This window comes from Centruroides vittatus, unplaced genomic scaffold (genome assembly GCF_030686945.1).
Source record: "Centruroides vittatus isolate TY-2023 unplaced genomic scaffold, ASM3068694v2 contig_742, whole genome shotgun sequence".
Lineage (NCBI taxonomy): Eukaryota > Metazoa > Arthropoda > Arachnida > Scorpiones > Buthidae > Centruroides > Centruroides vittatus.
Genome location: NW_027122478.1, coordinates 1,009,285 through 1,028,586, shown reverse-complemented (window position 1 = coordinate 1,028,586; position 19,302 = coordinate 1,009,285). Strand labels below are relative to the sequence as shown.

General features: G+C 27.2%; 1 protein-coding gene across 1 annotated transcript in view; it reads left to right on the top strand.

The window, feature by feature from the left end:
- The window catches only part of Polr3A (RNA polymerase III subunit A), a 116,565-nt gene that overhangs the window by 16,814 nt on the left and 80,449 nt on the right, over positions 1-19,302 (top strand). The window contains exons 9-15 of the mRNA XM_067277302.1: positions 5,489-5,566; positions 5,986-6,123; positions 7,930-7,977; positions 10,509-10,612; positions 12,118-12,163; positions 15,750-15,845; positions 19,024-19,164. Coding sequence (XP_067133403.1) covers positions 5,489-5,566; positions 5,986-6,123; positions 7,930-7,977; positions 10,509-10,612; positions 12,118-12,163; positions 15,750-15,845; positions 19,024-19,164 — 651 coding nt within the window. The remainder of the gene's footprint in view (positions 1-5,488; positions 5,567-5,985; positions 6,124-7,929; positions 7,978-10,508; positions 10,613-12,117; positions 12,164-15,749; positions 15,846-19,023; positions 19,165-19,302) is intronic.

The following is a 19,302-nucleotide window of genomic DNA, read 5'->3' as shown; positions in this document are numbered from 1 at the left end:
AAGAAGCAACATAAACAAAATCAGCACAAAATAAATTTATTGTGTTATAGAATGAATAGGAAATATGTTTAGTATCAAAATTTTTACTAATTAAAATTAATAATAAATGAATAATACATAAATTATAACTTATTTACTGTTGAAATCAGCAATGATATTTTTATACTGATGTTCAAAGTTGTACTGTACAACAGTGTCTCTGGGTGTAACTTCAGTTCTGCAATTATGGTTCTTGTTAAGGGTCAACTATTGATGATGGGCTAGGTTGAGGATCAAGCAGCTTCATAAAATATGGATACAAAGTTATTTACTGTGCCTTTCTTTTTCTTTTCTTGAGAATTTCTTAATAAGATGCTAAAGCTTCATTTAAATTTCCCCTTACAAAAACAGTTTATTCCTAGTCAGCATCCATTTTGCAGAACTCTTAATCAGTGAGTTCACATTAACAAAAATTCATTTACAGGTATCAGTAGTTATTCTTACATCTTTACAACACACTTTGATTTGTTATCATTCATATCCTTCTGTGAGGTCCGGAAGCCCCCCTTTTTTTCTTTTTATTTCTGGGAGGTTAAAGAAAAAATTTATAAAAACAAAAAAGACGTAGTCGCTTCCAAAACTTGGTCGATCACCATTTATTTCGTTAAAATGTTCTAGAATAAAAATTCGGACGATCTGACCTTCCTTTTTAGGCTACATGTTCGCCCAGGAAACAATTCCTTTAAAACATAGAAATAATCCAATTAAAAATATAAAATTTGTAAAAAATTGGAATTGGTGACCTTATGATGCCTTTGAGTTTATCCTTGACTTCCAGTTGGGAGTTCTGGATCCTTATATCCACGTGAAAAATTGCGCTGTTTAATGTAAATTATCCTCATCCCTCTGGCGGCGAATTATTTCAAAACTTTTTAATTTTAGTATTTTCACTGGATGAAAATTTTTTGTAAAAATAAAAAAGACCAAGTTTTTATTCTAGAACATTTTAATGAAATAAATGGTGATTGACCAAGTTTTGGAAGCGGCTACGTCTTTTTATTTTTACAAAAAATTTTCATCCAGTGAAAATACTAAAATTAAAAATTTATACTTTATTATTTTTAAATTATTTTAACTTAACAACCGTGTCAGAATAGAGAAGGAAGTGTCCACAGAAATTGATGTGATGACTGATAACACAATGATGTCATTTTGCTCCCCTTTAACATCAAACTGTTAATAATGAACATCACAGGTCCTAATTTTTGTACAATCTGTCATTAAATGATGTTTTAAACCAGGTATGGTAATAATTTGACTTTAAGAAGACCAGAAATATCTTAAATTTATAAATTATGTAAAGGGAGAATTTTAAACCCCTTCCGTTGAAAAGGAAGTTAGCTTCCGTTAAGGAGATCATTTATCATCAACTTTGTTATGATGAAGTCAAGCGATTCCACCTCTTTCAACCCCTCTATGACGTATTGTAATAATTTGATTGGGTAAACTCCAAGAATAATATCGAAATGTGCGCCCAAATTGAAGAGTCCACCAGGAACCTCAGTAGAGAAAGGAGTAACAAGGTGTTCTCCATGAAACTCATTTAGAGTCTGCCTAGAGCTGAGGAGGTAGCCAGACAGGTACTCCAATAGATATTAGAGGAGTTCACCGAAGCTGCCGTGCAGTAAAAGTCAACAAGGTGTTCTCCATGAAGCTCACTTAGGAGTTCGCAGAAGACTCTCATCGCAAGAGAAAGTCCATTTGGGTTTTCCAATGAATAGTTAAGAGTCCACCGAGAAATTAGAGAGAGAAAAGACGTGAAGGTGCTCCATAAGCTTCATCCCTAGTCCGAGCCGAATTATTCTCCCTAAGGCAGAAATACGGCAAGTAGAAGAGTCAAGACCTTTATCTTGTGAAAGAGAAGAGAACTTTAGGAACAAATAGAATTGAACTTTTTCCTAGAAGACTGAATTGCAAGTCAACGTCAAGTCTACCAAGTGTCAAGGTAGTATGTCATACTTGGAGAAAATTATGTTAAACTCTCTGTCACGCAGTTAGAATTTAGAGATAAGATAGCTTTAAGTTGGATCGTTGTTGTATGTCTTTTTATTCTTGAATTTCATTAAATCTTATTTGTTATTGTTAAATGGATTCATCATTGACTCAAATCCTTCCAGCACCTCTCCAAACTTACTCGCGACCCTCCCACTCATTATTCTGCGAGGTTTAAAGCACGTTAACCCGCTAATTTCCTAGGTTAACTGGTGTCAGGAGAAAACTATTTACGAGGGCTCATAAGCATCTCTGTTACTTACAGGACATCTTCACAGATTCCTGTCCAAATTCCAAATAAACTAATCTTAAGGAAGCCATCCTACTCAAGAGGCTGACTTACAGTCGGAGCCCAGTAAGCGGTGGACGGTTTTTAATTATAAACTTGGTTACCACTCTGGTGGATCTCACACTTCTCTGTTTGAGCATCTAAATGTTCTGTCAAATTTGGTAATCTATTCTTTTATATAAATATTTGTATTTAGCATTAGCAAAAAATATTCTTCACATTTTGGGAAAAAATGTTTTTGAGATTTTTTGGGAAAAATTTGAAAACAATGTTATTGTCGATTGGCATAAAATGAGAGCAGCCTTTATTTTTGAATTTGAAATTATGCTTTTGAACAATTACTTTGAGTTAAGTATTTATGCAATATTTAATTTGAATAATTATGACGACATGTAAATGATTGGAATACTCAGAACCACCACTAGAGGGCCAGACCAGTTATAAATATGTTAAGGACTTGATGGTGTGGTAAGAAGATTATACTTTCGTTTTTAATGTGAAAACGTCAGATCCTCCATAGAAAGGCTGACGTTGATATCGTTTTTAACCATGTGAATTTTCTACTTATTGTTTGTCTTTTCGTGAAGTTTATCTTCATGTATTTTTAGCTGTTACTTCTGTGGTTGGTGAAAAATGGATTAAAACATAGACTTGAAATTATGCTTTTGAACAATTACTTTGAGTTAAGTATTTATGCAATATTTAATTTGAATAATTATGACATTAAATCATAATTTTTAATGCTAAAGCATCAGTTAGATGATTAAGTTGAAAAATTTTATTATTAAAAATGCTTTAATGAAGTAGGAGGATACAAAAAAAACTCTGTCACTTTCAAATAATAATCAGTTATCATCAGGAATTACTTATCCATAATAGAACATGATTATTTAACCTATCCCATGTTGAAATTTTTTTCCATTGGGTGTCATGTCACATTGAACTTTTGTCGATGTTAAGCCTAACGAAAATTCTACGTTTTAGATAAAAATAATCATGGCTATTGTATCATCCAAAATTATTTTTTACTTTGCACAAACAAAATAGACATACAGTAGAGCATCAATTATTCAAATCAATTGGGGACTGGGGTTGTTCGGAAAATCGATTTTTTGGATAACTGATTATGTACGAAAAAATACATTATTAATATAGTATATTAGTATATCCCAATAATAGTATATTAATATATCCCATGTTGAAAGTTTTCTCTGTTGCATGTTGCTTCGCATTGAATTTTCCTCGATGTTAAGCCTAATGAAAAGTTTTTATAATAATAATCATGGCTATTGTATCGTTAAAAATTATTTCTTTATTTTGTACAAACAAAATATTAAAAAAATATATATATACTTTAGAAGTTAATCTAGTATCAAAAATGTTAGATTCAGCACAACACATGTCCCAACACAGTCTGACTGGAATGCTTTCGGTTAACCAATGTTTCGGTTGATTGGTATTCAGATAATCAATGCTCTACTGTATTAATAAATGTAAAAACAAAAAAAAAAAATTATATTTCGGAAGTTAGTTTTAATATAAAAACTATGCCAACTAACGACATCTAGTGTTGAAACGTCCCCAACAATGTCTAGTGTCAAACATAAAAGCAGAAATGAGATATCTCAGGTTCACAGGTCAAGGTCATCATGTTTTGACTCACAATATGTCGGGAATACCAGGGAATACATTAAGAATGGAATATATTGAAATCTGTTGCTCTGGTTACAAAAAAAAGCTATATTTATCATGGAAAAATTAGATGAAAATAACATAAGATTAATGTAAGATATAAGTTTAAAATTTTTAATTCTACATTTGGAATTACAATTTTGATATCTATGTACAGTTTGTTTATGAGGAATATTTCTTTATTCTAATCATAATAACAAATTTAAATTTGTTCTGTTCTTAAATAATTATGTTTTATTATAAATATGCAATTCCTGATGATAATTATTTAATGCCAAACAATCCTCTAGATTTGTTGTGCTATATTGAAGTTAGTTAACCTTAATAAAGCCAACATATCTTCCTCATACACACCAGGGTGTATTATATAATTACAACTTACTTGTGCCTGTGACCGGTGTGAAAATAATAAACAAACATTTTCTGGACGCCTTCCGTGTCCTTCTTCAGGTTAAAACCACTGGATTCTATTTTTTAAAAATCTTCGAATTATTTTTTAAATTTTCAAATCTAATAATTCGAACTATCATCATTCGAATTCGTTCTTAAAAATTCCGGAACGGCGTTTTTTAAAAAATAGAATCCAGCGGTTTTAACCTGAAGAAGGACACAGAAGGCGTCCAGAAAATGTTTGTTTATTATTTTTACACCGGTCACAGGCACAAGTAAGTTGTAATTACTTAATAAAGCCCAACAAATCTAGCAGATTGTTTGACATTAATTAATAATCAGGTTATTGGTTTGTTTTATAGATAATTATTTAGTACTCAAAAGCACTCAAACCTTTTTTGTATGCTATTTCATTAAAGCATTTTTTATTATAATTTCATTGTTTTTGTAGTATTAATCTTATTATACATTTTAAGTATTGTGTGTATTTAAAAAAAATCTGTAATGAAGAAGCAAAATATTCAGATGCAATGTTCACTGTTACAGTTTTGATATTTTCTGCCAATGTTTTCAAAGAGAAAAACATTTAAGGAAACTAGGGAACTATATTGTTTGATATATGAAATCTTTGTTAGGAAATTATTTAGATATAAAATTTTTAATGTAATTTTTTACCATATTCTACCATCTATGACTGTGCTGGAGCCTAGAGTCTGGAGCCAAATCCTTAAAAAAATCAAGATTTGAAGACAGGATAGCTGTGGGATATGAACTCATAGACTAAGATGTTACCACTATGCCACTCATTCTTACAAGCATCTTTTCACCAAAGCATATAAATTCAATATAACTTAAAATTGGTTTATTTTTTTCAAAACTGTTTGAGAATTTCTGGTTATTGCATATAACTTTAATTTCACATAAACTTTTATTGTAAATATGAAATATTTAAATGTTGCATAGTCATTTCATTTTCTTCTCTTGTTAATTTCTTTTTTGAGTATCAGATCTTTAATTTAAAAAGTTTTATAAATAAAATATTACTAAATTCTTAACTTACTAATTAAAACATTTACTTTTATATAGGAAGCATGGGATTTTCTTCAATTACAATGTGCTTTATATATAAATAGCGAAACTTCTGGAATACCTTTAAATATGCAGGTAATTTAAATGTAAATGATCATTTGCACAATATCTTATTGTTAGTATTTTTTGGTCAAAATTAATTAAATTTAATAGTGAAATTGAAATATGAATTTTAAATTATTTAATCTATATGAAATAATTTAAAATTCTTTGTAAAAATGTCTTTGATTGCAGTTGGGTAGTTAATACAAAAATCATGTATAAATCAGTTTTTGAGAATTTTAATATTATTAATAAATGTCAAGTATTAAGGAACATTAAGATGTTTTAAATTTCTTAATTTTTTACCTCAAAATATTATTTGAAAAACAATTATATTTTTAGAAATAGAAGGATATAATATGTTATTTTCTGTATATATTATATTTTAGAAGTTTTTATCAAATATTAAAAAATATGTACTTTGTAAATATTTGTTATGTTTTAATTATTAGCCAAAGAAACCTACTAGAGGCTTTGTTCAAAGATTAAAAGGCAAGCATGGAAGATTTAGAGGAAATTTATCTGGGAAGCGAGTAGATTTTTCAGGTAGAACAGTTATTTCACCTGACCCAAATCTACGAATTGATCAAGTGAGTTAATTTCCATATTAAAAAGTTACACTTAATAGAAAAATGAAATTTAAATGTAATTATGAATTTTAATAAATAGTTTAGCTTTATATTATTATATTTAATTGTTTTAAATTACAATAATTAATTTTCATGCAGAATTTTTTAATAACAAACCTTTTAATATTTTTTTTTTTTTGAATGTTAAATGCTTTTAAAATTTAGAAATTTTTTATTCTAGCAATATTTTATAATATTTTTAATTAATTATTATGTAATTTAATTCAATTCTTTATTAATCAAATGAGAGTTAGATTAACTATTAGGCTAGAAGTTGGATAATTAATTACATAGATATTATGTAGTTTGGAATAAAGGTAGCAGTTAAGTTTCCATCATATATTAAATTTACTGAGCAGAAAAAAATAAATTGGTTTAGAATATTTGGAAAGGAAAGATTGATCTGGAACAGGACCCAAACCTGCAACTTCTTACCATACAGACACATTGCCAATCATTTTATCAGAATGTTCTAATTATTAAATTTAATACAAGATGGTAGCTTAACTGTTGCCTTTAGTCCAAATTATGTAGCATTTATGTATTTAATTAGCTAAAAAAAATGTTGCGGGTTCAAGTCTCTCTTCGGGCTGATTCTTTTCTTCCAGTTTAATCTAAATTTATTTAAATTATTATAATTATTAATTTTAATAAGAGATGGTGCCTAATGCCTACCTCAAGTGCCAAATTTATTTATAATCTTTAATTGTTTATAGCCCGATTATGTATGGCAGTTGATGATGTAATGGATTAATATTTTTGGGTTTGATGAGTGTTTATTTCTAAAAAAAAAAAGAAGCTTGATTATTTTGTGATGCTTATTCTATCCCTATGAATAGAATTAAAGGTTTTATTGGATTTAATTTTAAGCATCCTTGAGTATCTTAAAGTTTCTATTATAAGTGCTACAGACACAGGAAAAAAAAAAAAAACAGCATTGGGTGGGTAGCTGACTCAGAGGATTCTTGCATGGATGAGAAACTGGTTGGGGCAAAGACCATGCCTATATAAAGTTGACCAACTGATGGTACAAGTGAGTATAACCTTAGAACCTAGGTGGGGGTTGTAGGCATGTAGTTTGCTAGATTTAGTTTGTTGATGTAGTTTACAAAAATATGGAAGATTTTATTGTCCTCCATAAAAACAATTAGTTGACACGGCCAGTTGTGTCCTTTTTCTTCCACAATTTTTTGAAGATGATGGTGATGCTGAGTGTGTTTAGTGCATGTGAAAATAAGGTGGAAAGGGTCGTCTTCTTCCCTAATTGCACATTCATATAATCTGTCACCTTTTTTTCAAGAAGCGATGAAGGTAGCATTTGAAGTTATTGTGAGAGCTGTTAAAATCTGAGTGAGGGTGTGTGTCGTATCCAGGTAATAATAGTGGCACCTTAGAGTGACATTGGGGAGGAACTTGTGGGTGATACGACTGGTGCTGCTACTGAACTTGTGGGTGATACGGCTGACTGCTGCTATAATCTGTCGATTTAGATCATATGTTTTATATTGCTTTGTTTGAATATTGATTTTTAATCACATTCAGTAATTATAACCTGATAAATTTTATAATAATGAAATTTAAAACAATGTAAAGGTAACATGATTTTTTCAGATTCATCTGATTTTTACCATATATGCTTTTTAGATTATTTGAGATTTAATAATCAAAATATGATTAATTTATTATTTTTTAAAAGTTATCAATAAAAAGTTGAAAATTAGTCAAATTTCATTAAAAATTAAATTTATTTATTTTTTTTTATGACAGGTTGGAGTTCCTGAACATGTTGCAAAAATATTGACATATCCAGAGAGAGTAAGTGATTCTTTATAAAAAACAATATAAGACAGCTTGCTTTAAATATTAGTGAAGTTGAGGCTGAAGTTTTAAATGCGAAAACGTGTATGTCAGACATTCAGCGCAGCTTTCCTGTAAGCCTAGAAGTTTAACAATGGTGTTTGGAAAGTCAGTGGAATCATGCTCAACATTCCAAACACCATTGTCAAACTTCTAGGCTTACAGGAAAGTGGCGCTGAACGTCCAACGTATTTGTGTTTAAAACTTTGGCCTCAACCTTGCTATTACATTATAAACTGCTGAGTTGTGTAAAGTCTATTGTAATGAGTGTAAAAATAATTTGAGAGAAAAGGATCAATAATAGAGAAAAGCTTTTTGATTAAAAAGAAAATTTATCTGTTCTGTATATACAAGATATTAGCTTAATATTGTTATAACACTTTTTCTGTTATAAATAAATAAATAAAAAAAATTGAAAATAATGGCTTGGGATGGAGGGATTATCATGAAATGTTTGAATAAGTAGGTGAAGCCCATGGGTGAATGAATGGAATGAAGTCTCTAATTAATTATATAACTGTATATACTCTTTAATTATAGTGACTGAGTGGGCTTCACCCCACTCATTCACTATAATTAAAGAGTAACTTATAACTATATATACAATTATATGACAATTATAAATTGTGTAAGCTTACAATATTATTTATTATTATTATAGTTGTTGATGTATGTATCTAAATTCACCTTTTTGTTTGAATCAATACATTCATTTTAAATGAAATTTTTGAAACCTTTTACTAGTGAAGATTGTTTTCAAACCTTAATAACACTCTTGTTGTAGGTAAAAGAATTGTCTTTAAGCATAATATTAATTATTAAAAAAATCTAAGATTCAATTTCACACATGGAAGAAGCTATATTATAACAATTACTCAAAGCTTAATAAAATAGAATTTAAAATTTTTAATTTTTATTTTATTCCATTGTTTTATTTCTTTTATGATGATTTGAGAATGGCATAAAATGTCAAAATGTATTTAAATATATTTTAAAATTTAGTGATGTCTATATAAGAGTAATAAAAAGTTATAAGCTTATTTAAGAACAGATTAATAAATTTTAGGCTCTATCATAGAGAGCGAGCAGAGCAATTTAGTCTGGGCTTTACATTTACAGAAATTTTAAAAAATATTTATATTTTTTTGTTGCACGTTTTGATTGTTAAAGGAAAAAACTTTAAGAGAAATATTTCCAAGATGTTATTATGAAAAATATAATATGAATTTTTAATACTGTTCTGTTTTTTAATATAATGAAAACTTCAAAAAGATAAGTAGATTTATCTTCTCCTGACCTTTGAAGCCCTAATAAAATCAATGTAGTTAATAATCATTGTTGTGACAGATGCTTTATTTATAGATAATATTACATGATCCAGGAAATTCAAATTCAGAAAGTGTAGAAAAATTTAAGAAATTTACTTTGCTAAATGTTCAGGAAAATGATACTTTTTGTGTTTAGAAGAAAGTGATCAATATGATAATAGCAATTTTCTGATGTTATCTTTTTTTATTAGAGAAAATTATTCTTATGTTATTAATTAATATTTAATTGAAAATTAAATATTTTAATTTATTTAAAATTTATTTTTAGTAATGTGCTTGAAACAATTGGAGAAAATTAAAATAACAATGTAACAATGAACATGTTTTGTTGAAATAAAATAAAAATATTAGTTTTTAATGGAGAGAGTAGTGACTTTTTATGAAACATAACTTGTAAGTAAAAAGTTCAAATTTGGTAATGGCAGAAATTTAAAAATCTATACAAACACAATAGCAACAAATTAAAAATGAGTCTGAAAGTTTATTCACCAGTAAGTTTTTCTTAAACAGCATCATCAAATTTAAGTGTTATAAAAGCCAAACCAATTTATTTGGAACATTATATAAAAACTGTTTATTATGACAGTCAAACTCACTATTATTTCAGAGGTTTATGCATAGTCTGTATTAATGTGAAGTAGATTTGCAGTCCTGTGGGAAAGGGAGGATAGACATTTTAATGTTAATGAGCTGTGTTAATTCAAATTGCCAATTTTTAAGTCCTTTGACATTGTTTTAATGTGGTTTCACTGTAATTTGTTTAATCTGATTTAATTATTTCAATAATAATTTACTACATAATAATAAATAATGAAATGAGTTAGCCATTCCAATTAGACTTGTCATGTCCATTAAATCATTTGGCATCTGTAAGAGAAATTATTAAATAACTTAACTCACTCAAGGAATATTAAATAGAACTAAAAAGGAAGAGCAAGATCAAGGTTTACAAAAATATGTGTATTAACTTTATTTTGATAAACTATAAATTACAGATTTTAAAAATCATTTATTCCATTTTTACAAAATATACAACATTTATGTAACAAATGAAAAATGATAAATGTTTTTTTCTTTTAGATAACTAGAAGAATATTAAAAAATATTTGATGCTTTTTTTTAATTTGAATTAAATTTGTCTTAAAAATTTTATTTTTACAGGTAACAAAAGCTAATATCCAATTAATGAAAAAGCTAATATTGAATGGTTGTGATATTCATCCTGGTGCAAATTTTATAGAACAACGTGGTACAAACATGAAAAGGTTAAGTTAACATATTCTTATTAATTTGCTTTGTCATTTTAGATTTACAAGAGTCTGTATGGGAAATCATGAACTGTTCTTATTGAAATATTATGAGAAATCTATGAACAAGATAACATCAATTGATTTGCTTGAAAGATTTTAGTATATTTATTATTTCTTCTATTTAATTCATAAACAACATGTCCAGTTTATTGATTTTCTCTTTTTCTCAGACAAATTTTTATTTAATAATTAAATTCAATACAAGATGGTGATGTAATTGTTTATGTTTTGTCCAAATTACATGATATGTGTGTGTGTGTGTGTGTGTGTATATATATATATATATATATATATATATATTTTGGTTAATTAAATATATCGATAAATAGACCCCCTATAACATGGTAGATACATTTCATGTTATATGAATTCCGTGTTAAATACATGAGCCAATCACAGCCCAGCACATGTGCAGTTTAGGGACTACAGCTGTTTGAAAGGTTTTCTTCCATAAAATTAACCAATTCTAGACTAATTTGACTCAACATTTCCAAATCACGTATAATTTTTTGGGAATAATCCATATAAACTGTGCTATAAACAAAAAATTGTAGGATTACTTACTGAGTGTGCACCATTCGACGATGCCATTGCTTAAGCTTGTTTTCGTTGCAGAGCAGCTCATCAAATGGCAGGAGTGTGTCTCCTGATAAGTTATTTTTCTGTGAAAAATTCACTGAACTTTGGAGACATCATTAATATAAATATAATTTTTATGGCCGTTGAATAATAAATGGTTTTTAGTAGGTCTGCTGCTTGTTTAAACTCAACAGTTTATACAATATCTGCTATCGGTCCAGATTCGACCAATCCTGTCGTGACACAAGTCGGCAATGACGTTTTACCGTGTTATATGAGTCTCTTTTAGCATGTTATATGAATACGATTGCAATTTTTTTGCCATGTTATACGAATTTGTGTTATATGAACCCGTGTTATAGGGGGGTCTACTGTATATTGATTAAATATATATATATATCTATTTAATTAACCAAAATGTAGTCCAACAATAAATCTGACTTGATTGTTTGATTAGCAAAATGATTGATTCAGTCTTGGTTTTATATGAAGATAGCCTAATGGAAAATCTGCCACTGAATATACCATGAGCATCATGACGTCTGATCACATTGATGGCGATAAAAAAAGAGTAACGAGGAAAAAGAAATTGGATCAACTGATAGCATGTTGTGCACTTGCAAGAATTACAGATTAAAATTGCCAAATTGGTTTTTTCCAGCTATTTCTAAATTAGTAAATAAATCTGAAATTAATTTTTAATTATTTATATTTATATAAAATGATAACAACAACTGTTTTTAGATCAAATAATGGTATTAATTTAATAAAAAACATAATTATAGTCTGAAAAAATCTGACAGAAATTGATTAGAAATTGATATTCAGAAGAAAGTTTTTAAATTTATATACTTAATTTTGTTCTATTATTTTATCTTTAGGTATTTAAGATATGGCAATAGGCAAAAAATAGCACAAGAATTAAAGGTAAGTTATTTTTACTTTGGACTTGTAAATTATTTTAGATTTAGCATATATTTTTATCCGTGTTTATGTTTAACTTTGAACTTATTTTCATTGTAACTTTTTTTTTGTTTTGATGAACTAGATTCAGATAATTTATCTGAAGTTTTATACTTTTATTTAATTGGGCTGCAATTTGAAAAAATTGTAGAACTATAAATTCCCACTGTTGTTCTTTTGTCTGTTCATCCATCTTTCCTTAATCTCAAGAATGGAGTTAGAGAGATGAACATTAAGACCAGATATGGAAAGCTTAGGGACATGAGGCCTTGATTAACTATATATGAACTTCTGATGCAAATTCATGTTATTTCAATTCAAAACTTTTCCCTGAAAGGAGTTAGGTAGATGACTGGTATGACTCTGTCACTAACAGGAAAAGTATGATGTACAGTGGCAAGACACTGCTAATTTGAGGAGGAGAGCATATACTTTTAAATTAAATAAATTAAAAAACTATGATTAAAAGTTGCAGCCTGGCATTGTGACAATGTCACAATAAGTAATTGCTAGTTATAGAATACATTTCTTTCTGTAACTAGATAATTTTGCTTGTTTGTGTAGAATAACATTACTATTAGGGTTTCTCATTTCTTGTTTCTTTTGCTTGTCACAGGATTCCAGGAAAAAAGTGAACTGTTTCCTGGGATTCTGAGATATAATTAATTATTTTTGAGATATAAAATAAATCTTAAAATCAAATGATATAATTATTTTTCATTTTTAAGTAACTTAATACATCCTGTAATCTCCAAAATAATAATAATAATAATAATAATTAATAATAATAATAATAATGCTGTGTAAAATATGTATAAAAAATTACTTTTGAGTTACATAGAAATTTTCACAAATAGAGAAAGTTTATTAGAGTTTGTTGGAAACTGCTTACAACAAAAATGTCTTTGAATTGAGTTGAAAATTTAAAGAAAAAAATGAACTTAGATCAAACTTCTAAGTTAGATGGTAATTTTCGTTTTTTAAATAAAACATAATACAAAATATTATTATAAATTTTTATAATGAGATTTTAAAAAGCAAAGATGGTCACTAGTCCAATCACTCAATTTGATTCTTATTTTACTAAAGAAAAGTCCTGCTACTGAGAATGCCCTTTTTGATTCAATTGATGTGGGTGGAATCATCTTTAATGCATTTAAGAGAAGATGGATGTTACATGTTTTTTCACCTGTAGCCTAGACGATTTCTAGTTCATTTTCAAGATGCGTTACAGTATTTCTTTTGCTGTCTGGTATTCTTGATTTGTCTACCTTGGCTGCTTTAATAGTGACATCGAGCTTACAGCCCGATAATTTGGCAGTTTGTTTGGCTTTAATAATCAGATTTATGAAGAAAAACTATATACTTGCATACTTTGTACTCTTTTGTATCCTTGCCCAATTTGCACAACCTAGTATAATGCAGTTATTGAAGATACTGAGCATGGTTAAAATTAAGACAGCATCGGCACAATTATTCAAGATATTACAGGTTCTGACAAGTAAAAAATTTTCAGAATCCTGTCACAAATAGGCTACATATTGATTATTGACCATCTATGTCATGACATAATAAGCAAAAATTTAAAAAACTAATAAGTAGGCTTAAAATTAATGAATACAAATGTATTCTGACAGTTTATGGGTTAATAATTATACTTTCTATTTGCAAAGTTTTGTGAATTTTAAAACAAAATTAAAAAAAAGTGAATTTTTAAAAAAATTTGTGGGATTTCCTGGGATGAGAAGAATTTCCAGAGTTAAAAAAACACTCAGGATTTCGGATTTTCCAGGATCCCGTTGTAGAAACCTTAATTACTGTAGTGATGATATGAATTGAATTATGTTTTATCTCCTTCAGTAGTAATAAAAGCTGTAAGTTAAGTAAAGTTTTCAATTTTAAAATTTAACTTCTGTGAAAATTATTGTTAAAATAGTCATATTGAATTACAATAAGATTTTTAACACTTAGAATACATTTTTACAACATAACGTATAACATTAAACAAAATAGAGCTAAACAGTGTCATTATAACATTATGTGAGCAAGGCTAGGATAAAACACAAATGTAAATTGAACAATATTGAATCTATATATATAATAAAATTATTGAATAAATGTTGTTATATATTAATTTCTATGTCTTCATAAATTATACTTACAATGAAGAGCCAGGCTGGAGTTATCTAAGATCTTTTGCTTTTTGCTGATGTCATCAAGACTCATTTGTCATTTTTTTTGTTTGCAAAAGAACTCTCAGTAGAAATATATTTCCATAATTTCAAGCCTAACTTTAGAGCTTTACTCATAATCTAAATCATTTTTTATTTGTTAGTTATATATTAAAAAAGAACAAATTATGTTCTGACAATAGAATGTAATGTATTTCCTGTAATAAACATCCATATTCTAATAATTGCCTGCATAAATATTCTTATTATTAATATTTACTCTGTTTTTTTCCTTAATTAATAATATTTATCACATTAATTTATTACATAAACAAAACAGTTGTAAACAATATATTAGGGCTTATCATACACAATCATACAAGTATTTAAACCAGTTATTTATATTTGGTTATAATAAAATTCTATCATTGAGAATTGCTGTTATTAACATAAGTATTAACTAAACTTCATTTCAGAACTTTGATTCCTTTTTTAGTTAGTAATATTGTTACACATTAAACCGGTCTATTTTTTAAAAAAATTACATATATACATTAAAATAAAACTAATCCATTTAAATTATATTGGGTACATTTTAACGTTTTTTTGCTGTTTCCACTATTTTCTTTTTTAACAGTCACGCAATTAAGTTAAACATTATGGACTTGATTATCATTGCTTTTTTTAATTATAACATCATGATATTAGAATTATAATGGCTGGAAATGTTATAGTAATTAAAGTTTTTCTGTAATTAATGATTTTTTAGTGTTTTCATATCTGTAACACCAGTTTCCAGTTTTTACTGTATTTAAATTTTCATGTTGTTCATTTTCAGATTTAAATTAAATAATATAAATCTAGAAATAAACAGATTTAATACACATCTAGAATTAAGTAGATTTTAATGTAAAGTTAAAAAATATTTTTAGAATATTGCTAAAATGATAAAGAAGATAAACAAACAAAAAAATTGCAAAATTAATATAATGAATCTATTAATAATATCAAAGTTGCATGGAAAAACTCATTGTCTATTTATATAATAATTATATTAAATAAGAAAATTAAGATTATTATTGACATGAAAAGTTTTGATAAGTTTTATTACTGACATAAAAGTTTCCAATTTTCTCATTTGATTTAAACAAATAATTGATAAATATTACATCTTTTTTGTGCATAGTATGATATAATGAATTTTACAAAATAATTTTGATAATTTTATATTCACTTACAAATTTTGTATATTAGTAAAAATACTTTAGTCTTGATATAGTGATATAGTTTAAATGTAAATATTAATTGTATTTTAATTTAATTTAATTTAATAAAATGTTTAAATTTCAATATACATTAATACATTTTTATTTATTTAGTATGGTGATATAGTTGAACGTCATTTGATGGACGGAGATGTTGTGTTATTCAATCGTCAACCTTCTCTTCATAAACTGAGTATCATGGCACATATAGTGAGTATATAAATTTGTGTTTTGAAGTATAGTCAAACTTCTGCATAAACTTCTCTGTAGAAAAATTCTTTTTTTACTGAATTTTTTAATGGATTTTCAATAAAAACTAGTGATGTAATGAATATTCGGTTACTACCCGGTATTCGGCCTATTCGGCCTATTTTTCACTATTCGGCCGAATACCGAATATTTAAATCATTATTTGGCCGAATACCGAATATTTAGTCACTATTCGGCTGAATACCAAATACCTAAAAACAGGAGTAAGAAATAACAAAAACATAGTAAATTAATCATTTTGGTAACTTTTATTAATGCTGAAAATTAAACTATAATTATTAAAGTTAATAAGAAATAGCATCTAACTCTAGTATTAAATTATTTCATAATTAAATAATATTATAGCCTTTATCTTATACTATAGCCCGATATCTTATGACATTGATGGCGTGTAGGTTAGAATGTATCGGGCATTAATATTATTGTTTAGTTAATTATGTTATATTCGTATTCGCGTATATTTTTATATTTTTTACGATATTTTAAAATGATTTACGAAACGTTTTATTGAAACTTATCGTATTTAATGAAATAATTATTTATCTATTTCTAGAAGATGAGTAACTAATATCTAATTTATTTTATATATAAAGCAAAGAATGAGCATTTTTCATTATATGCAAAAGATAACATTTGAAATCATGTTAATTTTAAAAATATTGACAAAAACAATAGCAACAAAATATCACAAAACTTCACAAATAGAAAACCCCCAATAATATATTTGAACTGTTCCACAACTGGGCAGAAACTAGACCATATGTCCCCACTAAAGTATATCCTTAGGGCACTATTCAGTCTACAAATACGTAGTAAAAACAAAATTTTAGAGTTAAAAAGATTGATTGCAAATAAAATAACTTGTATGTTATAACTTACATCTAAATACCAACAACTGCCGAATCATATCGGGCTATTTACGGCTATTACATAAATTATAAACCAATTTGGCACTAGAGGTAGACATTAGGCTCCATCTCATATTAACTTTAATAATTATAATTTAATTAATTAATTTAAATAATTTAGACCTACTGAAAGAAAAAATCGTAGTGACAGCGGGCCAATAGAGAGCAGGGTGCGCGATCCTTGCCATAATGCGGTTTGCGCGCCAATTTTCGTACGTGCGTTAATCAAGCCAAATAGTTTGGCCGAATATTCGGCCATTCAGCCACACTCCTGGCCGAATATTCAGTATTCGGCCACGCTCCTAGCCGAATATTCGGTATTCGGCTAAGGCCAAATATACTATTCGTTACATCACTAATAAAAACAATTCAGTAAAATAAAACTTAAGGAATTCCATTTTAAATAAAATAAATAAAACTTTTATCAGTGTAGTCTTTTTAAAAAATTTGTTCAGAATATAATTTTTTCAGAAATTTTATTGAAATAATAATAATATCAGTAAAAAATTAATAGGAATATTATTTTGCTATGAAAACAGAACTGCTGTTATCATAACTAGTAATTTATATACTGGGTCTGGTCATCTTATAGAGAGGAGTGATTGACTTTCATACGTTAAATTCACCAATGATCTATTTCACATCTCTGTTCTATAAAAGCTCAATAATCCAGTAGAATAAAATTAGTTTGCAAAATAGTTATATTCATTTATTGGACAATAATTAATGTTTTATATTGTTTTATATTATCTTTTTTTTTTTTTTTTTTTTTTTTTTTTGTAAAAATTCGAAAACATAAATTAATAACACCATTTATTTTATACCATAACAAAAAGAAATTATTTCTTTCCATTGCATAAATCATAAATTTTGCTCTTCTTTGACTCACTCATTTTGTAGTCAACTGATTTTCTTAGGGCACAAAATAATTACTAAAATAGCATAATCTAGGAATGACCATTGACACAGTGAGCACTTTGTATTCACCACACTATTTTGTGAAATATTACCAATCTATTACAAATAGTTATAAGGTATCTCCATGAAAAATATGGACTTAATATTTCTGTTAAACACAAACCATATATTTCACGTTTTAGAGAACCACATATTTTGCAATTGAACCAAAATGATGTGCCTATCAACCAGTCAATCATGATTGACTTGTTGGCCATTCCTAGTTGGCCAATTAGTATATGCCAACAATGCCTTGTTGGATATGCCAACAATGCCTTGTTGGCATTGTTGGCATATACTAATTTCAGTTTTGAATAGTAAGCAAATGTGGTTTTTTCTTTCTTTTGTTAAGAAAAATAAATTTTTTTGTGCAAAAAAGAAATAAATTCAGTTGTTCCATTATGGTTTTTCTGTTATATTTCACTACATTTGAAAATGCTTTAAAACATTCAAAATTGCTACATTATGTAGTATCACTAATTATTTTTATTATTTTCTATTGATTTAATATTAAAGTAAATTTTTCATACTATTTACTAATACATAGGTTAATAATTATAATAAATAGGTTTTGAAACAACTTTCTCTCTTTTTTTCTAGCAAATTCTTTAATTAAATCAAAAGAACTAACATTTTCAGCTATCTTATATAGTCTCCATCAGATTAAGCGTAATTGGAACTTCAGTTAGAACATAAATTAGAACAGAAATTTATGTTTCTCTCAACACATCTCCATACAAGTACCACAACTTTTTTCTTGCTTGAATAGCATTTTGATTTTTTGGTAATAAAAAAGCAAAATATGCTGAAAATGATGCTTTCGATTTTCCATATTTGATGGGACACTGGAAAAAAAAACAATTGTACAGAGTCAAACAAAATTTTTTACAAATAAGCCTTAAAATGTCAGCTGTCAAAATATATAATGAAAATGTGGTTTAAAATGAAATTGGCTAGTAAAAATACAACTAATTTCTCTAGTAATAAAAGAACAAAATTATTTTCTGAACAACCAAATAGTTATGATTGATAAATTTTAAAATTATTATTATTATTATTATTATTTTTTTTTTTTAACATAATATTAGAGTCTATGAAATCAGAATTTCCTTTAATTGTTGTTATATTTATTTACTCTAATAGTATCAGTTTTGGTGAATCTAAAAGTAATTAGAATAAGTAGAGTCTACTGTATTTGAAAAAAATATAACGCTTTATTTTCACTCAATTACCTTTTCAATTTATTTTTTCAGGCGCAAGTTATGCCTCATAGAACATTTCGTTTCAATGAATGTGTTTGTACACCCTACAATGCAGATTTTGATGGTGATGAAATGAACTTACATCTTCCACAAACTGATGAAGCAAGAGCTGAAGCTCTTGTTTTAATGGGAGTAAGTAGATACACAATTTATTTATATGCAAAGAAATTATTTTGATATTATTGTTGCATTAATTCATGATAATTGTTACATATTGAAATAAACAGATACTAAGTTTTTATTTAACTTTAGCATCTACTGTATACCTAA